The sequence below is a fragment of the Neovison vison genome, chromosome 6, assembly GCF_020171115.1.
Source record: "Neovison vison isolate M4711 chromosome 6, ASM_NN_V1, whole genome shotgun sequence".
Classification (NCBI taxonomy): Eukaryota; Metazoa; Chordata; class Mammalia; order Carnivora; family Mustelidae; genus Neogale; species Neogale vison.
Window position 1 is genome coordinate 92,160,178 of NC_058096.1, and position 23,775 is coordinate 92,183,952.

The window sequence follows — 23,775 nt, forward strand, 5'->3', positions numbered from 1 at the left end:
TGATTTTTCACAGTATCTAAATGTATCTGCTTGGTTTTATCCACTTTTAATTTGTGCAGTGCATTTTATGTAATTATACCTCAATAAACCTGTTTGAGAAAAGAAGAAAAAAGCAACATTCTTTAAACTGCCTTGTTGAATAAGTGCAAAGGAAAGACTAAGAGTTAGTCATCAGTCCTGGAAAGAAGAAATAATGCAACATAATCATAACACAATAAAACAACACAAATATTATATGATAATAAAACAGAGTGCTGCACACAGATATAAAAGAAACTCTGGACTTGAACTATGCTGTAATCAATACAGTTAACATTAACACCAGATCCTCAGCAAGAAGGAACTGGATACTACATCAGCTACACTCTAGAGGCAGCAAGGACTCTGAAACAGATCCTGAAATCAAGCGGCCTCTGTTTACAAATCTTGCAACACTGATTACATCCTTTGTGACCTGGGGCAAATTCCACAACCTCCCCTTGCCTAGACTCTCATTCTTAAAGTGGAAATAATACCCCTCTATGGTGACCTTGAGAAGATTAATAGAGCAGGGCAGGTCACCTAGGAAATGAATGATGATAATGATGATGATTCTTTATGTTCAAGGCATTAGAGCATACCATTTCCCACTAAAAAGAACCCAGGTCTTTGGAGAAATGGCTGATTCTGGGTGTGGCATAATAAATAGGCAAGATGATCCTAGAACATTTTGTCGTACCAGAGAGCAAAGAAGTTTTCAAAGACAAATATGGTTGTATCAGAAAAGACTCAGAACTGCTTTGTATCCATCCCAGTGTCCAAAGATGGTACAATTTTAAGGCTGGCTTAATAATTCAGTGGACTGAAACAAATCAGATTATTTAAACACATGAGTTTCTAATGACACTGATAACAATAATGATAGTAGTATCCATTTTTCATCTTTAGAGGATTTTTGAATGCTGGTAAATAAAAGTAAAGAATTAGTCATTTATCCTGCATTTGATCTATGTCAATTAGTCGATTAGCCTCTATTTGATCTATATTATAGCTAAATAATTGGCAAGGGGAGTTTTCTATAGAGGTATTTCAGCTTGTAAAGAGGAAATCATGAAACTAGAAAGTCATCATCTTGCAACCTCTAAACAAATTGATAGAAGAAGGAATAATCCGTGATAACTGATAATGTCCCAAGAAGAGAGAGAGCAGCCATTTTGTGCCTCCTGACTGAGGAACCCCTATTCCAGAACAAACCACTCTAAAACTGATCAAGTTTTTAGATTTGACTACTAATATACTGGAAATATGGGGAACAAGTTAAACAACTAACTCTATCTAAATATAGTCCAGAAAATCCAGACTGTGGGAAACTCTTAAGGACAAACACCTAGTGTCTTTAACAAAAAGAGCAAGAGCAAAAACAAAACAACGCAGTACGCCTGGGTGGCTCAGTCGGTTGGGCAGTCGGTTGGGCAGCTGCCTTCAGCGCTGGGGTCATGATCTCTGAGCCCTGGGATCAAGTGCTGCATCAGGCTCCTTGCTCATCAGAGAGCCTGCTTCTCTCTCCGCCTCTGCCTGCCACTCTGCCTGCTTGTGCACGCTCTCTCTCTCTGACAGATGAATAAATAAAATCTTTAAAAAAAAAACACACAAAATAAAACAAAGCAACAATAAAGAAGAGGTGGAGAAAAACATGTAGATCAAAAGAGACCAATCAGGGGCGCCTGGGTGGCTCAGTGGGTTAAGCCGCTGCCTTCGGCTCAGGTCATGATCCCTCAGGGTTCTCGGATCGAGTCCTGCATAGGGCTCTCTGCTCAGCAGGGAGCCTGTTTCCCCCTCTCTCTCTGCCTGCTTCTTGCTCTACTTGTGATTTCTCTCTGTCAAATAAATAGATAAAATCTTTAAAGAAAAAAAAAGAGACCAATCAACAATTCACAATGGTTTGGATCTTATTCTGATCGTGATTCAAAAAAAATATCTAACAAGGAATTAACAGATGATCAAAAAATTATACAACAAGAAGATATGGGCAGGACTAAATATTTTATGATCGTAAGGAATTATTATAATTGATATTAAATGTGATAGCACTCTTATGTTTATACTAAAAAGGGAGACTTTTTTTAGGAAGATGAAATATTTACAGATTAAATAATTGTGTATCTTGGGTTTCAAAAGTGGGGAGATATATATGAAACTAGATTGGCTGTGAATTGGAAATTGTTAAGGGTAAATATTGGTTTTTAATACTATTATCTCTGCCTGCTTGTGCATTTAAAAACTTTCATGGAAGGTCTGACATCTGCTTAATACAAAATACTAAGAATTTGGATTCCTTAAGCTTCATCATCCCCTCATAAACTGATTTTTCTTTCAATATGTTATCTGATTTATAGGTAGAGTCATACGAGGATATTTGTACTTACAAATATCCCCATCACAATTAAGAAACTGACTAGAACAGTGGTTAAAATCAGATAAGCAATTCCCTGTAATTGTACTGAGTTGTACCCATGCGTTGTTACAGCCTCTCAGCTCTGCATATAGACCCATGAATCTACTAGAGTCAGAAATGTCTTATAAGCCAGCCATGCAGCATGGCCACATTTGGGACAGAGCCAAGAATCTGAGTCACTATCAGCTGTGTCCTTTAAAGGTGCCCAAGAAAAACAGTTTAGGAAATCCAGCAGCCCACTTGGCTCCACTTACATTCCCTCCAGGTCAGAGGAGAGGCATAACATGGTATTTCAGGTCTCTGTCACTGCCAGTGACAGTCAGGAACCCTGTCCCATCCTATTTTTCCCCTTTTAAAGAAGTAAGTTCAGGGCACCTGAGTGGCTCAGTTGGTTAAGTGTCTGATCCCGGGGTCCTGAGACTGAGTCCCGCATCGGGCTCCCTGCTCAGCGGGGAGTCTTCTCCCTTTGCCCCTCAGCCCCACTCATGAGTTCTCTCTCTCTCTCTCTCAAATAAACAAAAATTTTTTTAAAATCTTAAAAAATAAAGTAGTAAATTCATTTATTAAGACTTGGTACCTTGTTTACATTTTCCAAAGAAACCAGACTTGTCACCCACAGGTGTTTAAGCTTGGTGGCGTCTGAAGTGATGGGAAGTGTTTCTTGCAGCTTTAAATTCTCTCCCCAGATTCCCAATAAACCTTCCTTACTGATGGTCAGATAACGACTTGAACTTTTTAAGAAAATTACTTTTTGAATGGTGTCCTTGTGTTTCACTGGGAGGAATTCAAGGTCTTTCCACTGGGGAACCACAGTTGCCTTTGCTTGTTCATCTTTCTCATAAAGTGCTAACAGCATAAATGAAGTCAGCTTGTCCCAGTTAATGAAGCCATTTTGGGCCACATCCACTTTGTCAAAGAGCTCTCCGTATTCTTCCTTTGTGCCCCAACCAACAATCTCTGTCATCCTTTGCATAAACTCTTCTCTGGACATGCAAATGGTTTGACCTGGGTCTGAGGGCTAGAAATAGGAATAAAAACAAGACAACCATGAACACATCCATAAGTACCAGAGCACTGTCCCATCCCCAGATGTGGACCTAATCATCAATTCTTCCAAGACACAAAGACAAACAAACATCTTTTACTTTATAACAGGACCTTATTTAAGTTAATTGGGACCAGAGAACATATAATTGACAGGGCTACAAGCTGACATTTTTTTTTAATGACTTTATTTATTTATTTGACAGAGAGAGACACAGCGAGAAAGGGAACACAAGCAGGGGGAGAGAGAGGGAGAGACAGACTCCCCGCTGAACAGAGAGCCTAATGCGGGGCTCGATTCTAAGACCCTGGAATCATGACCTGAGCCAAAGGCAGACCCTTAACAACTGAGCCACCCAGGGGCACCCAAGCTGACGTTTTTGTTAACAAATATCCTTATAACTGGAAAAGGGAGGCAGGAGGGTCAGAGATTTGAGATGATGATGGAAGCAGCAGTCGGAGTAATGTGGCGCTTCAGTTTAAAAAGTGCAAGCACCTCTGGAAACAGGAAAAGACAAGGAAACAGAATCTCTGCTAAAGCCTCCAGATGGAAGGCTGTCCAGACAACAGGCGGATTTTAGCCCTGTAAAACCCATTTTGGACTTCTGACCTCCAAAATAAGATAATACATTTGTGTGTTTGAAGCTACTAAGTTTGTGGTAATTTGCTATAGCATCAGTAGGAAACTAGTATAGTGGTTTACAGATGATGGGTGAACAGAGTTTAGCATGGCCAGTAAAATTATATGACACTGAAACTAATCCAAAAGCACAAAGTCCACTACGGTAAATACACCATGACAGTGAAACCATATATGATTGAGTTTTGTTATTAGTGGTATTTATGCTCTATAAACACTTTGAAAATACTTATATTAGTAGATATGAAACTATAGTTTTGAGAGGAAATACAGAGTTATGTTTCTATGAGCCTCTGGTCACTATATTTTTATCACTTAATCAACTCATAATTTTTGTGGGTTTCCATTGAAAGACACTTAATTTAATATAGTTAATTTACTAATACCGAATTCATGACCAATTGAACAAAGCTTATCTAACACATATATATTCCCCATGAGGCACATCATAGCCTTCTTGCACTTAGGAACACTAAACAGAGCTTTACCACCACACCTGGGGACCATTTTGAACAGTGAAGTCACCAACGAAAACACAAAATGGGAAAAGAACCTGGCACTAAATAGACCACAAATAGGATACTTGTTTGCAGAATGAGGGCTAGAATAAAAAGGCAGAGTGTCATAGTTTGACCTCCCTCTGGAATATGTACAGTGAAGTGAAGTCTTTTTCCACTCTGTGCATGTCTGCAAATGACCATGAAAGTCTCTCCAGTATTAATTCTTTGGTTATAAATAAATTTTAACAAGTAGGCAAACTCACAAATATAAAAACTGTTCATAATAAGAATATTATATATTTTTTTAAGAACTTAGCTATTTATTTGACAGACAGAGATCACAAGTAGGCAGAGAGGCAGGCAGGGAAGGGGGGAAGCAGGCTCCCCGCTGAGCAGAGAGCCCGATGTAGGGCTTGATCCCAGGACCCTGAGATCATGACCTGAGCCTAAGGCAGAGGCTTAACCCACTGAGCCACCCAGGCGCCCTGAGAAGATTATATTTTTAATATTATTACTATTGAGGGATGCCTGGGTGGCTCAGTAGGTTAAGCGTCTGCCTTTGGCTCAGGTCAGGATTGAAACTGCCTCCCCCCGCTCATTCTGCCTGCTGCTCTGCCTACTTGTGATCTCTCTCTCTGTCAAATAAGTAAGATCTTAAAAATATATATAATACTCTCATTATGCACAGTTTTTGTATTTGTGAGTTTGCCTACTTGCTAAGATTATTTATAACCCAAAAAATTAATACTGGAGACACTTTCATGGTCTTTTGCAGACATGAACAGAGGGGGAAAAGATTTCAGCCTCCAGTGTACATATTCATACCTCACAAAAGAAGGTAAACAGATATGCACAAAGCCTATGAAAAGAAGCTCCACATCATATATCACCAGGGAAATGCAAATTAAAGCATCAAGATGTCACTACACACTCTATTAGAATGGCCAAAAATCTGGAACACTGACAAGAGTAAATGTCGACAAGGATCCAGAACATAAACTCTCATGCATTGCTGATGGGAATGTAACATCATACAGCCTCTTTGGAAGACAGTTTGGTGATTTCTTAGAAAACTGATCATATTCTTATTATATGACCCAGCAAGCATGCTCCTTGGTATTAACCCAAATGAACTGAAAACTTAGGTCTTCAGGGTGTTTATTGCAGCTTTATTCATAATTGCCAATACCTGGAAGCACCCAAGTTGATGTCCTTCAATAGGTGAATGGATGAATAAATTGTGGTGCATCAGAGAACAGAATATTCTGTTAAAAAGTGCTAAAAAGAAGGGAGCTATAAAACCATGAAAAGACCTGGAGGAAACGTAAACGCATACTACTAAGTGAAGGAAGCCGATCTGAGAAGGTTGCGTGGTAGGGTTCCAACTACGTGAAATTCTAGAAAAGGCAAAACCATAGAGACAGTAAAACGTTCAATGGTTGCCAGGGGTTGGAGTGGGGAGGATGAATAGGCAGAGCACAGAGGATTTTCAGGGCAGTGAAACCACCCTGTATGATGCCATTGTGGTGGATATATGTCAACATGCACTTGTCCAAACCCCACAGGATGTACAAGACCAAGAATGAGTCCTAATGTAAAATGCGGCCTTTGGGTGATTATGTCAATGTAGGTTCATCAATAGCAACAAACGTACCCCTCTGGTGGGGTATGTGGATAAAGGGGGAGGCTGGGCATGCTTCAGGGTAGGGGATATACCAGTAATCTCTCTACTTTCCCCTTAATTCTGTCGTGAGTCTAAAACGACTCTAAAAATATAAAGGTTTAATTGAAAAAAAAAAAAAAAGATGAACCAAGGTATTATGTGTGCAAAAACTAAGTAATCAAGTGTTTAATAGAATTTGGTCTAGGCTTTTAATTAATTGACTTAACTTTCTGAGAAATAATTGGTATCCAGCCCTTTGAACTACTCAGAAGTCCATCACTCTTTTATTAAATTATTTTTAGTCCAAAAAGTTTAGAGAGATGGAAATTTTTTCAGTGACCCAGATTTCAAGTGTGGAGAAAGAAATCTGATCCTCAAAATACTCCATCTGAGCCAAACTGCAAACTCTTTCTGAATGATAAGTCAATGTTGATCTTTTATTTCAAAACTGTTACATAATGACATCAATGAGCCTCTTATATTTATGTTATTATCTTATATTATGTTTAAAACATTATAAAGCTGAATCTCAGAGTATTTTCTTAGGAGTTAGTGACTTTTTTTCAGGAACAGGAAACTGTTTTGACTGATAAATACCAAAATAAGTCTTTTTTATATCTTAGAATAGGAATTGCAAATGGACCATAAACAAAGACAACAAATTTTCTTCCCCAAAGTAACATACACAAACAACTATATAATTTCCTGTGCATTAATAATGCCAATATGCACTGGGAGAAGATTTGAGAAATACTCCCAATTGATGAAGTTTGACAGAAAAGAGCAATTATACAATATACTGGACAGTTCTATTATTGATTGTTCATTGATCTAAGTTTGAAAATAAAACCAATTTTTGCCATACCTTCAGCTAAAATTGAGAAATTTGTTTTTACTAAAAATTTCTAATGTGTTTCAAAATGCATTATGCCTTGATCAGTATGTGTTTTGTGTTTATTAGTTCTATTATATTCCAGGTTTAATAATTAGTTCAACATACAATGAAAGTATGTGATCTTTTACACAAACTTAAAAGCACTCATGCATTGAATTTTACCACACAGTTAATGCTCATTTTATCAGTGGTTCCCACTTATGTCCTGGGAAGAGAATTAATTCACTCATTCCATTATATTATGCACATCACACATGGTGCCAGGAGGATTGTGTCGCTGTACAGTTAGAGCTCCAAGCCTCAGCCTCAGTTATTAGGCCTCTAAATAGGGATAATGCAAACTAACTGTTAGGGCTGTTATTAGGATTAGCTGATAATTTATGCAAACCACCCGGGATAATTTAAGGTGAGTATAACACATTTATACTCAATAAATGTTAATTTCCTGTTAACTAGTTTAAAGAATAGGACTCTATATACAATGTCATCATGTTAGCAATGACCCTTCTCTAAGGATTTAGCTAAATTCATTTGTTGATGTGAGTTTGTGTGTGTGTGTGTGTGTGTGTAAGGAAGTGTACATAATTACTAATTTTAGTTCATTGATGCTATCTATCAAGGGTGGCTAGCTGCTAACTAGATGCTTCTAAAAGACTTCTCAGTGGGTCCAAAGAATATGGGAAGGAGACTGCAAACAGGATCACGTGAAGCTCTGGGTTTTGCTGACCGTTGCTGTCATGGCAGCAGATACTAGTTTCGGGCTTCATATGAAATATCAGTTGTGCACATGGTTTCAGGGCTCTTCCTCAGACAGGAAATGGTTCTAAGTGAGCCCAGCAAAAGTAAAGTTTATCTACATGTTTCCAAAAACAAAAATTCTTTCATCCAGGCAAGACCAACATTTTGTCACTGTGAGCCACTTTTTTTTAAATAAGATTTTAATTCTTTATTTATTTGAGAGAGAGAGAGAACATAAGCTGGGAGTGTGGGGGGTCCAGAGAAAAAACCAGGCTCCCCACTGAGCAAGAAGCCTGTCACGGGGCTCGATCCCAGGATGTTGGGATCATGACCTGAGCCAAAGGCAGACGCTTAACTGACTGAGCCACCCAGGCGCCCCTGTAAGCCACTTCTCCTACTTTTATGAATTTTAGGTGAGCCAGAGGTTCTATCCTGGACTTCTTCCACAGGAAGAAAGATAAGACAGTCCCTCGATCTAAAAATGAGCTTGCATATACTATGATTTAGTTGAGATAAACTCTCAACCTGTATTAGATTCAGTACTGAATGCCAAAAGAACTTTTCTTTGAACCATCCTTAGGAAAAAAAATACATGTATATATAAGTATACATATATATCTAAATTAATACCAATTTAGTTAACATCTGGATATTATGCTTGAATTTGCTACATAATACTTACGTGATCATAAGTCAGTGATAACAATTCTCAGGATTTATATTAGGGTCTAGTAAGATAATCTAGATAAAAGGCTATCTTTACATTAAGCAATTTTATTCCAACTTTAAGTTGTTGTTGAAGTCACGTCCACAGCAAGCTAGATTCACAAGCCTATATTTAGTATAGCTAGGGAAATACTAAGAGTTGAGGAAATTTGATTTCATTATAAAACAAAAGCATAAAATAATTCTTGGTCCCTTCAATTGAAATTTTAATTGGACTTAATAAGAAGTATGGCTTTAATATCACGCTCTTCCCATACACAATTTGTTCCAATTTGAATGTAGACCTTCCAAACAAAAACTCCTAAATGTTTGAAAGTATACCTTTTCACTTCTATTAGTCAAGATTCTCTGGTCTTTTGGAGGTAAAAATGAGTGACCCAGCATCTCTTAGAACTTCGTTTATAATAAAAATGAACAATGTATTATCTAATAGAAAATATATTCTCATGTAGCCCTCATAAGATAATGTTTGCATGTTTATTTTGCTATGTCTATTTAACTACTGATCATTATAATAAACCAGCATCGTTTCCAATTGTTCTTGCAAAAAAGCTAATACACTCGGAAAATGTGGTTGATTCTCTCACTGGGCACAACTTTAGACATTTAGAAAATCTTCCTGTCTTCCTGAAAACCTTTCAAAGAATATTCTAAGAATCCTTTCCTTTTGCCTAGAAAGCGTTTTCTGGAGATACAGTCAGTTCTCATGAGCTATCTTTAAAAAACAAAACAAAACAAAACAAAAAACATGGACTCTGTACAACTCCCTTCAGCCTTTAAGATTTGTAAGATTTAGATTTCACTGTCCTGTGAAAACTAAGCACTAAACCTGAGTGCAAACTTCTAAAACTACACCCTTTGTAAGATACTTGACAGCCTTTTTCAAAATTGAGATCATGTACTTTCAAATAGCAAAGCATAAGTATGCCAACACACTTTTAAAATTTCATTTCACACAAAATAATTCATATCAATTTATTAAAGAAAATACAAAACATAAATAAGGCAAAAATTTAGAATCCTCCATAATGCCATCAACATGTCAGATTTTTTTTTCTGGGCAGAAAGATAAATACCTGTGTATTATTCTTCAAACGGTGTCATGATATACATATCTCTCTGTGTTGCATTTTCCACTTTACAACAAACTGTGAAAGTGTGCCTTATACAATATATATTGGTCTTTACCATCATTTTTAATGGCTGTACAGTATTCTATGGAGAGGACATGCAATTTATGGCCCCGTTATTAAAAATTTCAATTGTTCCCAATGATTTGCTGTTTTATACAAATAGCCCTTCAATGAACATTCCAATACATACATCTTTGGTCACTTGTCCAATTATTTCCTGAGGGAAATTCCCTAGAAACCGAAATTGCTGAGTCAGAATTTAAACATTCTTAAAGCTTTTGATATATCTTACCAAATCTTCTTCCAAAGGTTTGAACAAATTTACATTTCCATCAACAAAGTATGAGACTGCTACTACACAAAACCCTCACTGAGCTCACTCATCTTAAGACTCACCAATTGGTTGCTAAAAAATAATTCTAGTAAGCCTAAACATTTACATACTTGCTGGGAAAACGAAGCAATACATTCTCAGAGCCGACATTTAATCCTTTTAAATTCTGCCAACTTTTAGGAATGTTGTTTATATTTGTTGTTTCCTTAATTTTTTCCTATAGCAATATTTTATAATGAAATGAGGAAAGAAAGTTTTTCTCCTTTTTTCCCTACTCTGTGAATAAGGACTTGCCCATGACAAGACTACAAGTCCCATTTAGAAACTACAGAGAGACAACAGTCCAATTTGCTGAGAAAATCTAGGGATTTTCTCCCATGCCAAAGCTAGCAGTGGGTTAACATGTCACTGACAGAGTTCACTGCCCTCATTCACTCCTGATGAGTATGAGCTTCCAGATTCTGAAAATTAATGTCAAATAGAACCACTTACAGGGATACTTTCACCAGCCCATGTATCAATCCATCCATCCATCCATCCATCCATCCATCCACTGATCTAGTCATAATAAAAATATATTGAGCTTATACACCACACAAGGTAGAATGGGGTAGGTTTATTTATTCATTCACTCAACAAATATTTATTAAGTAAGTGCTCCATGCCACACACTATTTTAAACACTTAGCATCCAAGGTCTGTGCTCTTCAAATACACTTCAGTAGAAAGCCTCAGTGTGCTGGTCACAATGAATGCACATGGTTTTGGGTTACCATAAGTGGTAGGAATACAAAAATCACGCTAATTATTCTCTTCCCTAATTTCAAACTGAATTTAGCATATATGCATGTCAAAAGCATTCCATAAACAGAAATCTTTCATGGACCAGAAACCTTTCCTTAGTTTGAAAGCTTTTTATTTTTTTCTTTCCTATCATTAGAGTTCTGCAAAGTCTTTTTTTCTCTACATGAAAAATAGTTTCTAATAGAGTTTCAGAATCTTGTTTTCCCTAGGACCTGCTAGTTTTATCAAGCATTTCACTGAAAATAATATTTCTTCTGTCAAATATTTGGCACGATTTTTGGGTAATGTTCCATGACGGCTGAATGAGTACACACTATCAAAATGCACCCTTTCCCCCTATCTCTATAATTAAATTTAAAATTAACATGCTGCTTTCTCATGCTTCGTTCTGTTACGCCTGCCTCAATTTCCCTTGGTTCCGAAGCCTATAGGTTATGAATATGTATTAGCGTTTGCTGTCAAACCCTGTGAACATCTTCTGGAGCAGAAGATTAGATATGCTATTTCAAAACAGATGCATCAGTTTAAATCATGCCCTGCAATGTTCACCTACCAGTGAACTTTCATGAGAGACTGAACAACAGAACAGCAGACACTACTCTGCCAGCCAAGGTTCATATAGCCTTTTTTTTTCTTGCCTCAATGAATTTTAGTCAGTTTTAATTTTCATTTACAGTAGGATATCAACGATTCATGAGCTCATCAGTCTAAATGGAGTTAAAAATTTCATGACTAACAAAGACACAGGCAAATGGATGCCTGAAAGCATGAAACTACTTCTGCCCAATCAAACTTTGCACTTCATATCCTCTTCCTAGAAAACTCATCTCCCTTTGTGTGCCTGGGTGGCTCCAGTGGTTGGGGATCTGCCTTTAGCTCAGGTTGTGATCTCAGGGTCCTGGGATTGAGCCCTATGTCTGGCTTCCTGCTCAGCAGGGAGTCTGCTTCTCCCTCTCCCTCTGCTCCTCGCCCTGCTCGTCCTCTCTCTCTCAAATAAATAAATAAAATCTTAAAAAAAAAAAAAAAAGAAAGAAAGAAAGAGGAAAAGAAAACTAATCTCCCAACCAACATTTACCTGACAGAGTGATGCCCTTCCCACAGATGGCAGCTTGGATGTTACTTCCTCCAGGAAGTCTTCCAGGAGGCCGCTCCCCAATATAAGCAATGTGTTCCCCCAGCACTGTTCATTTTCTCAGAGCACTAAGTAGTTAACAGAATAACTGTGAGTTCATGCCTTGGCTTACCCTTCCGTGAGGGAAGGTCTGAGTTGAAGTGGTTTTCAACCACCTCGGGATAGATATCAATAAGTGCCTGTTGTTAGAATGAGGAAATGAATGAATGAGCATATTTTTAATATGTTCTTCCATGTTGCAGAAGAGATGCTCATCTGTTTTACTAATAACTTCAGGTTTGAAAACGAGGCCAGAGTAATGAACAATGGTCAAGTTATAGAATGATACTGTATAAAATGCGGGAAAATCAGAAAGAAGTCTAAGTTTAAGGTTATTTCTAAGTTTAAGGAACAAGAATGGGTATCAGACCACTCTGAACAATGTTCTGGCTCCACCCAAACTCAAATGGAAATAGACAAATCCCTTCATTTAGATTTTTGTTTCCTTGCCTGTAAAATGAAGACAATAAATTAGGTCTCTATGGTCTCTCTCTTCTTAACACTAAAACTCAGTGAAAGGAAGTTGATGAAGAAGCACTACTTAGTAGATAATCAAATTATTTATAAAAAGCATCACTTTTTAATTCAGTATTATTTAAATTTAAGTTGTTAAACACACATTTAGAACCGTACCACAGAATTTGTAGGTTACTAAGATATATTGACATTTTAATGACATTTATCTTTGGTCTGAATTATGGTACAGATAAGGTGCCCACAAAGCCATTTGCTCTGTCTACCCAGCTACAAGCACAGTTCTATTTTTCCATAATTGAGACCTCGATACACACAAATACACACATTTTTCATTTTAGAATATGATTATGCACTGTTTTGCAATTTTTTGTTTTTTCACTAAACAGTAAATCTTTAACAATTTTATATGCCTGCCTTATTCTTTTTAATAGCTGAGTAGTAGGCACATACTATAACCTATTTGTTCACTTACTGACAAATATTTGGGCTGTTTCAAATAGTCCATTTTACTGAGAATATTACAATGAATATTCCCTTGTTTTTTTTTAAAGATTTTATTTATTTATTTGACAGAGACAGATATCACAAGTAGGCGGAGAGGCAGGCAGAGAGAGAGAGAGGAGGAAGCAGGCTCCCCGATGAGCAGAGAGCCTGATGCGGGGATTGATCCCACAACCCTGGGATCATGACCTAAGCTGAAGGCAGAGGCTTTAACCAAGCCACACAGGCACCCACAATGAATATCCTTATACTTATATATTTTTCTGCACATGTCATTACTTAGGATAGCATATCAAATTGGAATTGCTCCTTTAAAAAGGAAACACTTGATACATTTTATATTTGGTACATTCTGGAAAATTGCCTACCAAAAAAGCTTTGACAACTCATAGGCTCAGTAGTAGTATCCATTTCCTGGATTCTTTGCCAAGAGTATAGATTAATAATCTTTTTAATCTTGCCAAGCTGATGAATGAAAAGTAAGGTTTTCTTTTTTTATTAGAGTTTCAAATCAAATTCCTGATAAGTTTGAGGATCCACTCACATGATTAGCAGTCATTTGTGTGGCATTTTTCCTTAAGTGCATAAAATATGATAAAATATGTAAACATGATCTATCTAGAATAGAACTCAATGTGATATGTGTATGTGCATTAATGGGTAGAAATGAATGAAAATGCACTGGAAAGGTGCAACATGAGAGCAGTTACCAGAACAACTGTAAAGGGGACTTTGACGTGTGATTCAATTTTTTTACAATGAGTAGTGTATTCCTTCTAGTGTATTCCTTCTAACCTTGCTTTGCTTTACTAACAAAGGGACTGTTGGATAAACAGGAATCAGAAAGAGGAGTGAAACTGTATTCATTGGCTATAATCTTGTTTTCTTTCCCGTCTGTTTCCAAGAAATAACCCTGCTTCTTTATTTATTGTACCCACTCCACTTGTTTCTCTACCCCCTTGAAAAATTTCCCTGAGCTCAGTCTTAGACACTCTGCTCTCTCCTCCAGACAGCTCAGCTGCATCCATGGTTCTCCACCCTCTGGCATCCAGGGTTCTCATCTGACTTCCCTCTGCCTGCATGACCCTTCTACATGCCTTTAAACAAATAACAGCCTTGTCCTTAGGGCATCTGCAATGAGAACAACAAAAAGAACATGCAAAAAGCTACAATAAGAGTGAAAAGAAACCTGGTAAGGTGCTAATCTAGTGTAGGTGGTGAAAGAGGACCTTCTTGAGACAATGGTATTGAAATAGGACATCAGAGTTTGCTGGGAAATTGTGGGGGAAAGGACAGGAATGTTCCATGCTGAGCCCAGCACTTGACTAAGTCCTATGACAGGACTACTGTTAAATCATTCAAGTAACTAAATATGACCATCATGACTTAAATAATTTGGGTAAAGTTCCAGTGCTGGATAATTTTGTGACTAATGGCTGGAACCACACATCCAGACCCAACACCTGTGGGGAGGTGGGACCAGATTGCATGAGGAGGTACAAATTCTCCTGAAAGGAATAGGTGTTATATATTCTTGACGGTACTAGGGGGAAAGGTAGAAAAATAAGTTTTAGACGAGAGTGAAGGAAAATATTTTTTGTGTGTCTAGGGCCAAGAATTGATGCGGCCTCCAGGCCCTAAGGTCTGGCACGTGTACAGAAAGAGTAACCCCTTGACCATATAAATGTGGTCAAAATGAGGAAATGGAACAAGTTAGTAGGATGCCATGAAAAGGGTCCAAACAAAACAGCACTGTCCAACAGGACATTCTGCAGTGATGAAAATATTCTATCGTCCTAATGATCCAATATGATAGCGACTAACCACATGTGGCTACTAAGTACTTTAAAAGCAGCTGGTCCCTGTGAGCGATGGAATCTTTTGTTTTATGGAATTCTTATTTTGTTTCACTTTACTTTAAGGAACCACATGCGGTGGGGCGCCTGGATGTCTCTTGATGTCAGAAGCGTCTGACTCTTGATTTTGGCTCAGGTCATGATCTCAGCGTTGAGAGACTGAGTCCTGTGCTAGCCTCTGCACTCAGTGCAGGGTCTGCTTGAGATTTTTTTCCCCCGCTTCTCTTCCTGCTGCTCTCTCTCTCTCTCTCAAATAAATAAATACTTTTAAAAAATTAGATAAACAAATAAATAACCATCTGTGGTTCATGGTCACCATATTGGTCAATGCAGGCCTGGTCTCAGAAGTGTTGAGAGAATTAGGGAAGACTGTGCACACATGGAAGGCGGAGGAATAGAGAGGAAAAGAGTGTCCTTGGTAGTTCTCAGGAGAGAATGTTGGTGTCCAGATAGTCAAGATTTAGTAAAAGTTACATCCATGAAATGGTAGGAAGACATGATGAGGGAGGAATAGACCCTGAGGGACTTGTGGAGGTCTGAAGCCAAAGCCTTGGGGAAATGTTGGCAGTCACCAAGGGACAATCTAGAGGCTTCTTATTTCTAACAAAGGAGCTGGTGGAGTCTTGTGTTATTGTCGAGTGTGCTATACTTGGTAACAAATGACAAGTGTGCGGTCAAAATGGCACAAATTGCAGTTCTTTAGTTGTCTGTTTTCTTCATGTTTCTTTTTTTTTAGTTCTCAGGAAATTTGAAAAAGTAGGTCGTGCCCTTGGTCTACAGGTCTGACAAAGTTAATGCTCTACAAATGAATAGAATCAGACATTCTGCTGTCTTTCCCTCACCTTTACAAGTTTTTTGGTTGCTTTCTCTGCTCCGGTCCTAGCCAAAGCTCAAGGTTAAAATATTTGTTCACCTAAAGCACTCTTCATCACCCTTTCTGATCCCGATCAATTTTCATAAGCACCTGCTCCAAAAAGCACACCAAGAAATTGGTAGGGGCATAAAGCTGTTAGAACTTGTCATGAAATTCAACACAAAGTCAGCAGTGTGCAAGAAGAGCAATTTTTCATGTGTGTTGACACATAACTTCCCTCGCTTGTGTTTTGGTGATGACATTATTTGCTAACCTCAGCCATGGATGCTAGCAAGTCAGGCAAAACCTCCAAAGAATCCCTATCATTTCCAATTGTGCCAGCCGCCGTGGTATTGGATTTGCTTCATGCTATCACCTTCATTCTCGGGGAGGGGAGGAAGGGGACGTGCAGAGCTTTACTGATTTTCTGGTGCCATCAAAAATGGGTTTTTTGATTCCACTAAGAGAGTCGGGGTGAGACATGCTCTGACCTGCTGCTGCCTTTGTTTAGAGGGCCATGAATTGACTGAGGCTGCTGAATGCACAAGGTACTATATAATAGAGTTATAGATTAAGCTCTACCTGTTTACCTTCTTACAAGTCTCCACTGAGATGCCTTTAGAATGGAAAGGATAATTTAAAAAGCAATAGATTATTCCTATCTTTTCTTTTTTTTTTTCTTTCACCTTTTCTCTGCATTGATTTATTGTAGGAGCTGTTGATTATTTGCTGATTGCACGTTAATTCCAAGTTGCCAGGGCAGAGCGCCTGTGTGCTATCCACTTAACAGGCTTCTTTTGTTAATGAAGTCCTTATTCTATTGGATTCCTGTTCCTTAAAGCAACATTTCAAAGAGAGGTTGCCTTGCGGCCAGTGGGAGTGATGCCACAGAATGGGCTGGAAAGATGACAATCCATCCCTGGGCCCTGGTTCTGCCCCAAGGAGTAATTCAATTAAATATGTTTGAGCTTCACTCTCCTCGTGTGTAACTGGAAAATAAAAATGTCTACCCCGCCTACATTTCAGGCTGGTGAGAGGATCAAATGGCAGCATACCTACAGAAGTGCTTTGTAAAATCTTACCACACTTGAAAGATAATAAATTTGTATTCATCATTTTTACCTCCACTGATTTCTAGAAAGAGTTTTAGTTCAGCTACAATGAAGGAACAGAAGCAGTTGAACCATTAAAGCAAAGATAAAAGAACACAAGTCATATAATAAAAACAGCAGATAATTGTTTCAGGAAAATCTGTGTTAAGAATAGTGGTACCAATTGAAAACTAAGTTTAAATCTTCTGGCAGTTAAGGCAAAACACAAAACACTGGGGTGTCTGGGTGGCTCAGCTGGTTAAGCGACTGCCTTCAGCTTAGGTCATGATCCCAGAGTCCCAGGATAGAGCCCCACATCAGGCTGCCAGCTCTGCAGGGAGCCTGCTTCTCCCTCTGACTTTCTCCTCTCTCACAGTCTCTCTCTCTCTCAAATATATAAATAAAGTATCTTAAAAAACACACATAAAACATTATTAGGCACATGATGCTCCTTCATCTATGAAATGAAATATGTTGGTTTATTAGGCAAGAGAGAACTTGTCCTACCATTAAATGCTGAGGACTGTGAATGAGACTGTTTTCTGGGCAGACACCTGTGCACACTTTCAGTTGCCCTTGCAGTCAGAATGCGAGCCGGGCGCATGGCAACTTTCCCCATGTGCTCCTTCATGCTCTCCCGCCTCATACTAGCTTGATGCATGACAATCATAGAAGGTGGGAGAGGGAAGGACCCTGGGCACCTGAATCCTTACTTGGAGCTGCCCACCAATTAAAAAGATCTACTTTCTACTTTATATGAGCAAGAAATAAACTTCTATCATGTATGAGCTTTTTAAATTTTTTTTACACAGTTTGCACAACTGATAAAAGTAAAGATTTTCTAATTTGGGACTTTATTGGCTAATATATAGAGTTTTTAACGATTAGTTTTACCTTTAAAAAAATTTTAAATGATCTTCATGGGCTGTGTCATATTTTATCAGAGGCAAGCAAAATCTAATGGTTCTAAGGGAATAAAACAATGATGGGAGATTTTATTTGTATTGGGATATTAATGCCTAGAATAGAAAAGAAAGAAGAGACAAGAATACTTCTGGAACACGAGACATGTCCAGGAAGGCCTGTCTGTTTAGGGACCTTATTAGTGAAGATACAATGAGCATTGAGAAAGCTAAGATAAGGCTAGTGCCTGAATGCACTGAGAGGAATCCGGACAGTTTAGAAAGAAAGACTAATAAATTAGGGAAAGGAAGGTAATAGCTAAATCCGATTTCCCATATTCCCTTAGAGTCTGCGCTGCCTGGCAGGATCTCAGAACCCTCAGCTTTTTGAGCAAGGAAGCATCATTCATGGGCTCTGCTGTGGAATCTGTCTATAGGCAGATTCTTGGGAATTTTATAAAGACAATCAAACATGAGGATATCGTAAACTGTGGACTTAATCATTTTATTACATCTCAAGCACAATTTTCAGATCTACAGAACCGCCTCCTGAACTTCTCTAGGCTTTTCAGACTAAGTTAGCTTAAGTGCGTTGCGCAGATTCCATTCACTCCCACGACAGGTTCGTTCTGAGAACTTCCCTGAACACGGCTGGGGACTTCCTGTTCGGACTTTTGCTCTGCCTCTCTCAATATTTTGGACCTTCTTATGTGGAGCATAAATAGCTCCCCTTTTGCATGTGATTTAAATTTCATTTCTAGCTATTTAAGCTTAAGATTTAGTAGAGCTTGGGCAAATGGCAGCAGGGAGTAGTCAGATAGACCAGTCCCAAGCTCTGGACCCAACCTTGGCCAAAAAGATTTTTTTAGGAGAGGATATACAGACATGGTTGTGTTAGAAACAGGTCAGGACCCAATCCAGTAAGTGTAGCGGCATAGACATCTATAGTCCCAGGCCAAACAGGCAGCAAGCCATCCAGGACCAAAGAACGGAAAGTCCTGGTATGCACAGGTCAATAGTGGAGAATTCAAGAAAAGAAATGCTCAGAAACCTACATAGCCAGATTCTCAGAAGAAACTCAATATATAATAGGTCCCAATGGGGTCTTTCCAAAATTCCATTTCCCTCGGGCCAGAATTTCTACCTATAAGCATTCTTCTAACATCATCAAACCATCTTTCTTTACATGATAGCTAGTTTTTGAAGTATCTAAGAAAATGTAAAATATGGTTGACATCAAAATAATATGAATGTCCAGAGACCATGTCATTTCCGTAAGCATTGCAAGTGCAACAGGAAAGTTTGAGTAACAACCATTTTACAATTCTAAGAATAATACAAGTTTCATTGCCTTCAAGTTGATATATGGCTTTCTGGACACCATCACTTGAAAGAAAATGAAATCCACAAATTACTTTTCTGGTACTTCTATCCAGGTAATTTCTTTGTTCCAAAGATAAGGATTAATTTAAAACAAAGGTAAAAATTAAAAAATAAAGACGAGGATGAACACATCAATTAAAAGCTTTTGAATGCTAATAAAATAAGAAGTAGGAGACAGAAAAATAAATGCTTTGCACTTTTCTAAGTGAATTTGTCTTTGCAACTCATTGCTTCCACTTCCTCACACACCTAAAAGGAATGCAGAAGCACAGATGTGTTATTCAAAGTTTAATTTCTTTTAGGAAATGTGTGAGTTAGAATCAAGAAAATGTTAGAGGCCATGTGGTTTAACCTCTACTCACTGAATATATAATGCCTACGCTAACTGAGCACTTTCTCTGTGTCAAGCATTCTTCCAAGTGTTTTCCAGGTACTATCTTTACCACAAACTCATTATTCCTACATTAGAAATAAAGGAAACTGAGGCCCAAAAAGCTTGAGTGATTTGCACATAGACACATTGTAAGAGGCAAAACTGGGATTTAAATCTAAGAAATCTGATTTCTAGAGCTTAAATAGTAAGTGATTCTGAGTCATTTATACCATCCTAAGATAAATGTAGCATTCCTTGCTTTCTTCCTTAATGTTACCACTAAGATTTATAGCTATGTGTATTTCATTTGGAAACATATGTGAAACATTCAGTACACAATTCAAAGACCCAACTTCCCATTTTTCAATTAAGGATATGGACCTTATCTGACAATTCTTCAGTCCCAAATAAGCAATCCGGGTACCAAAAACAAGATAAGAGATAAAGGGATCAAGTGCCAGAATCTAGACATTTCCAAGAGCTTGTCTTTAGCGATCGGAGTACAGATCACTGCCTTTAGAGTCTGTGTTGCAAGACAGCATCTGAGGGCGATTTTTCCAACAATCTACACCTGTGCCCGTGGGCCTGCCGTTCATGACAGATGGACTGAACTCCACTGGAAACATCTCGTGTATCGTTCTTCTCTAGGCTCCATGCTGGGCTTGGAAATCATCTTGTCTCAAGGGCCTCTTAGTTCTGGTCACACCTTTGCCATTAGATTATTCCATTCTGTGTCTGCTGAGTCTCTTAAAAACATGGACAGACTTCATTTTCTCTGCAAAGTATGTCTGCAAAGCTCAATGCCTTTTTTAAGAACTGTCACTAGATTTTGTAGGTTCACGCAAGTTCCAAATTGCAATCTATTCTCCCACTGTAATATCTGCTTTTCCAACTGGTACGTTCAAAATACGTGATCCAGTCTTCGAAACATTTAAAGTAAACAACAACAATAACAACAACAAGCCCCCCCCCCAAAAATAACAACTCAGATTGATTATCCCGTCTCATCGGGTTCATTCCAGGTTGATCAGTGGTTTGAAGAGAACATCCACCCCCACCTTCCACATCAGTTTCACTCTCTAATATATCGACTTTTTAATGTCGACTCTCCTAATGGGCCCTAGAATTCAGATTCTTTGCGTTCTTAGCAGAACAAACCGCCACATTTCTGTTCATTCCAGAGTCAAAGCTGTCATAGTCTGCTGTTACGTTTCTCTGAATGTCCTCAAGCTGTCAAAATGTTTGCTGTGTCTACCAAAATACGTCAAATTCATTTGGGGCATTGGACATGAACAGCACCAAAATTTCACAGACAAATGGGGTTGGATGAATAGCAGATATAGAACAATTAAAATGAGAAAAGTGTAGGGCAGAGCATGTCTTTGCTACTAAATATGACAGATTATATTATAAAGAATTGATTGACATAAGTGCGATATTAATTTAACATTACAGGTAAAATCTAATTTGTTATGCAGAACAGGACACGGCAGACTTTTTCAGTAGTTAGCAACTTTTTCAGGGAGAGATAAAGATTAAAATTTATGCCAATAACGACCAATAGAATTGTTCCATCTCATCATGCTTTATTAATTTCAAGGTGGTATTCCAAAATATTGAATGTCTGCTTCAGATTAGTATGGATACTCCCAAGCACCCCCCAGAGGATCTTATGAAGAAGTCCTGAGAACATATTTTAGCAAACATAATGAAGTGGAAAGAATGGAGGCTCACGTCCATCCAAATTCCACAGCACGAAGGAGCACTTCTTCCTATTCACGTGAGAAACTAAATATCATTTCGATGTATGCTGTTCACTATGCATAGCTGCAGAATTCCAAATTAATTAAGATACAGGGAAGGGAGATTTTCATGTAGAGTTAAAATTCCTAAGGCCTGTTTTACAGAGAGCATTAAAAGGATAACTTTAAACTCTGTTTTGATGGGCATTGCCCCAATATTTACCCAAAAATGTGGGAGACCGGTCCCTAGCGCGGGATCTTGGGCCAATGAACTGCCAAAATTAGTTCCGAAAAGGAGCTGAGTCACTAGGAGTGAAGCCCGGGAGAATGTTTGCAACCTGCCCATGTGCATTTCCAGAGTTCTCTTTGGATGCTCTGTGTAAGAACAGTTGTCCTGGGAGTCACCTGGGAGATCAGGCGTTCCCCGCTCACAGCCATTACTTCTAGGTTTCCAAAACCGTCGTGACTACTAAGAAAACTTTTGTCCAAGAAATAATCCTTCCTTGATGGTAATGATACTCGACAACAGTGACTGCAAACTAAATCATATTATTTGGCCCAAAGAACTGAAGTTACTCTGTTAACTAGAGTTACTCCGGTGCTAAATGCAAGCCTGACTGATTCTTTTCAATTCCCTCTTTGAACCATTGAATAAATCAACAATTTTAAGAGAAACACCTGTTTCACCCCAGTCTTCATAAACAATTCAAACTGTCCAGTAGGGCCGCCTGGGTGGCTGGGTGGGTTAAGCGGCTGCCTTCAGCGCAGGCCATGAACTCAGGGTTCTGGGATCGAGCCCCACATTCTGGTTCCTTGCTTGGGTGGAGAGCCTGCTTCTTCCTCTCCCCTGCCTGCTGCTCCCCTCCTTGGGCTCTCTCTCACTCAGTCAAATGAATAAATAAAATCTTAAAAACAAACTCTCCAGTAAAGAAGATTAAGGCTTACCTCAAAGGCATTCTGTATTTTGCGAAAGTCATCCACACTGAGCTGGTTTTCAAGCAGAGAGGGGCAGGGATCTTCATCTGTGGTGGCCCCTCCTGCTCTTCCCAGGCTCCCTGACCCAGGCTGGGGCCCCTTGTTCAACACAAGTGCATTCTGGTAACTCATAATGGCTTCACCTCTTTTCAGCTGCCTTCAACTACTTCCACACTTTTTTTTCCCCTTCAACAGGTGCCTTTGAAAAGAAACCCGATTTAGCAACATAATTTCAAAATGAAAGCACATTTCAAGGCCGACAATGAAGAGACAAAATGCTCAAGCCCAGAGGTAAGGAATAAAAGCCCTCAACCCCCACCCTTTTTTAATTCCACAGTTTACTTTCCAAATCTACAGCCAAATCTTTTTAAAACCCCCCTCCTTATATTCTGCTTAATCTGGCTTCATTAAAAATGCATAAATCTTCCCCCATGTTTATACCAAATGACACAGAACACAGCTTCTAAATCTCATTTCAAATGCATTAGAAAAGCAACTTCTCCAAAATCTCTTTGGCTAACCTTGCTTCTGTTGACATGTTGGGGTTTTAGACTCCATTTTCTTGTATGACACAGGTGCAAGGCTTCTGTCCCAGTGAAGGGCTTGCCTCTAAGGCCACCTTCACAGCAACATGGCATTGTTTTCATCTGTTCCTGCTGCCTTTGTATGTTTCCTGGCAACCAAAGTCAAGCCAACTAAAACTTTCCTTCACCACTCCCCCACCCCGACTAATTACTGACCTGAAGGTCTGAATATGTGATGTGCATACGGGACTTTTTCTAAAAGGATAATTCAGCCCACTCACTTTTAATTAAACTTCATGGCTATATTATTTAAAGACAAGTTTTATAAATACATTTTCTCTGAAGCATGTTCTATATTGTGAAATAATAGGATTTGCCAAAAGAAAAGAGAAAGACATTCTGGAATTATATGTTTTTCACGTAGGAAATATTTTATTCTTAATTATAAGAATCTGTTCCTTTACTTTCTCTTTGTCTTAGTTTCTATGTATCTAAAATGGGGATGTTGTTCAATTCATTGCATATAAAGGGAAGACCCACAGCATAACATAATATACTTCGTAATAAAACCACTTATAGTACCATCACTAGCTCAGCAAATACTAATGAAAGGGAAGGAAAAAAAGAGAAAAGTTAACTCTTTTTTAGTATTTACCATGTGCTAGGCACTACACTAAATACTTTGCATTCATTTTCTTGTTAAGCTTTACAACAACCCTGGAAAGCAGACAAGGTCACTGTCTCCGCTTTACCAATGAAGAGGCAAAGAAAATGCCAGAAGTCACGGAGTTAGTAAGGTATGGGATATGGCTCCAGAGCTTCAGAGACAGGTCTAGGGATGGGTGCTCTCTCTGCACCTTAGGTTCATCTCTGTAAAACTGAAAAGCTGTCACTCAGTATTTTCTAAGGTCTCTTCCAGCCCTATCATTCTACGATAGATATTCTAGCTGGTATTCACATGACCCTTGGTGATGCACACAGTACATTCCCTAAAACACAGAGAAGGAAGCAACCTC

General features: G+C 38.5%; 1 protein-coding gene across 1 annotated transcript in view; it reads right to left on the reverse strand.

Moving 5' to 3' along the window:
* Positions 1-22,847, reverse strand: part of WDR49 (WD repeat domain 49) — a 131,797-nt gene extending 108,950 nt beyond the window's left edge. The window contains exons 1-3 of the mRNA XM_044251727.1: positions 22,757-22,847; positions 22,206-22,434; positions 3,012-3,452 (exon numbers count right to left, since the gene is read on the reverse strand). Of these exons, the coding sequence (XP_044107662.1) occupies positions 3,012-3,452; positions 22,206-22,367 (603 nt within the window). The 5' untranslated portion in view covers positions 22,368-22,434; positions 22,757-22,847. The remainder of the gene's footprint in view (positions 1-3,011; positions 3,453-22,205; positions 22,435-22,756) is intronic.
* Positions 22,848-23,775: the final 928 nt, after the last annotated feature.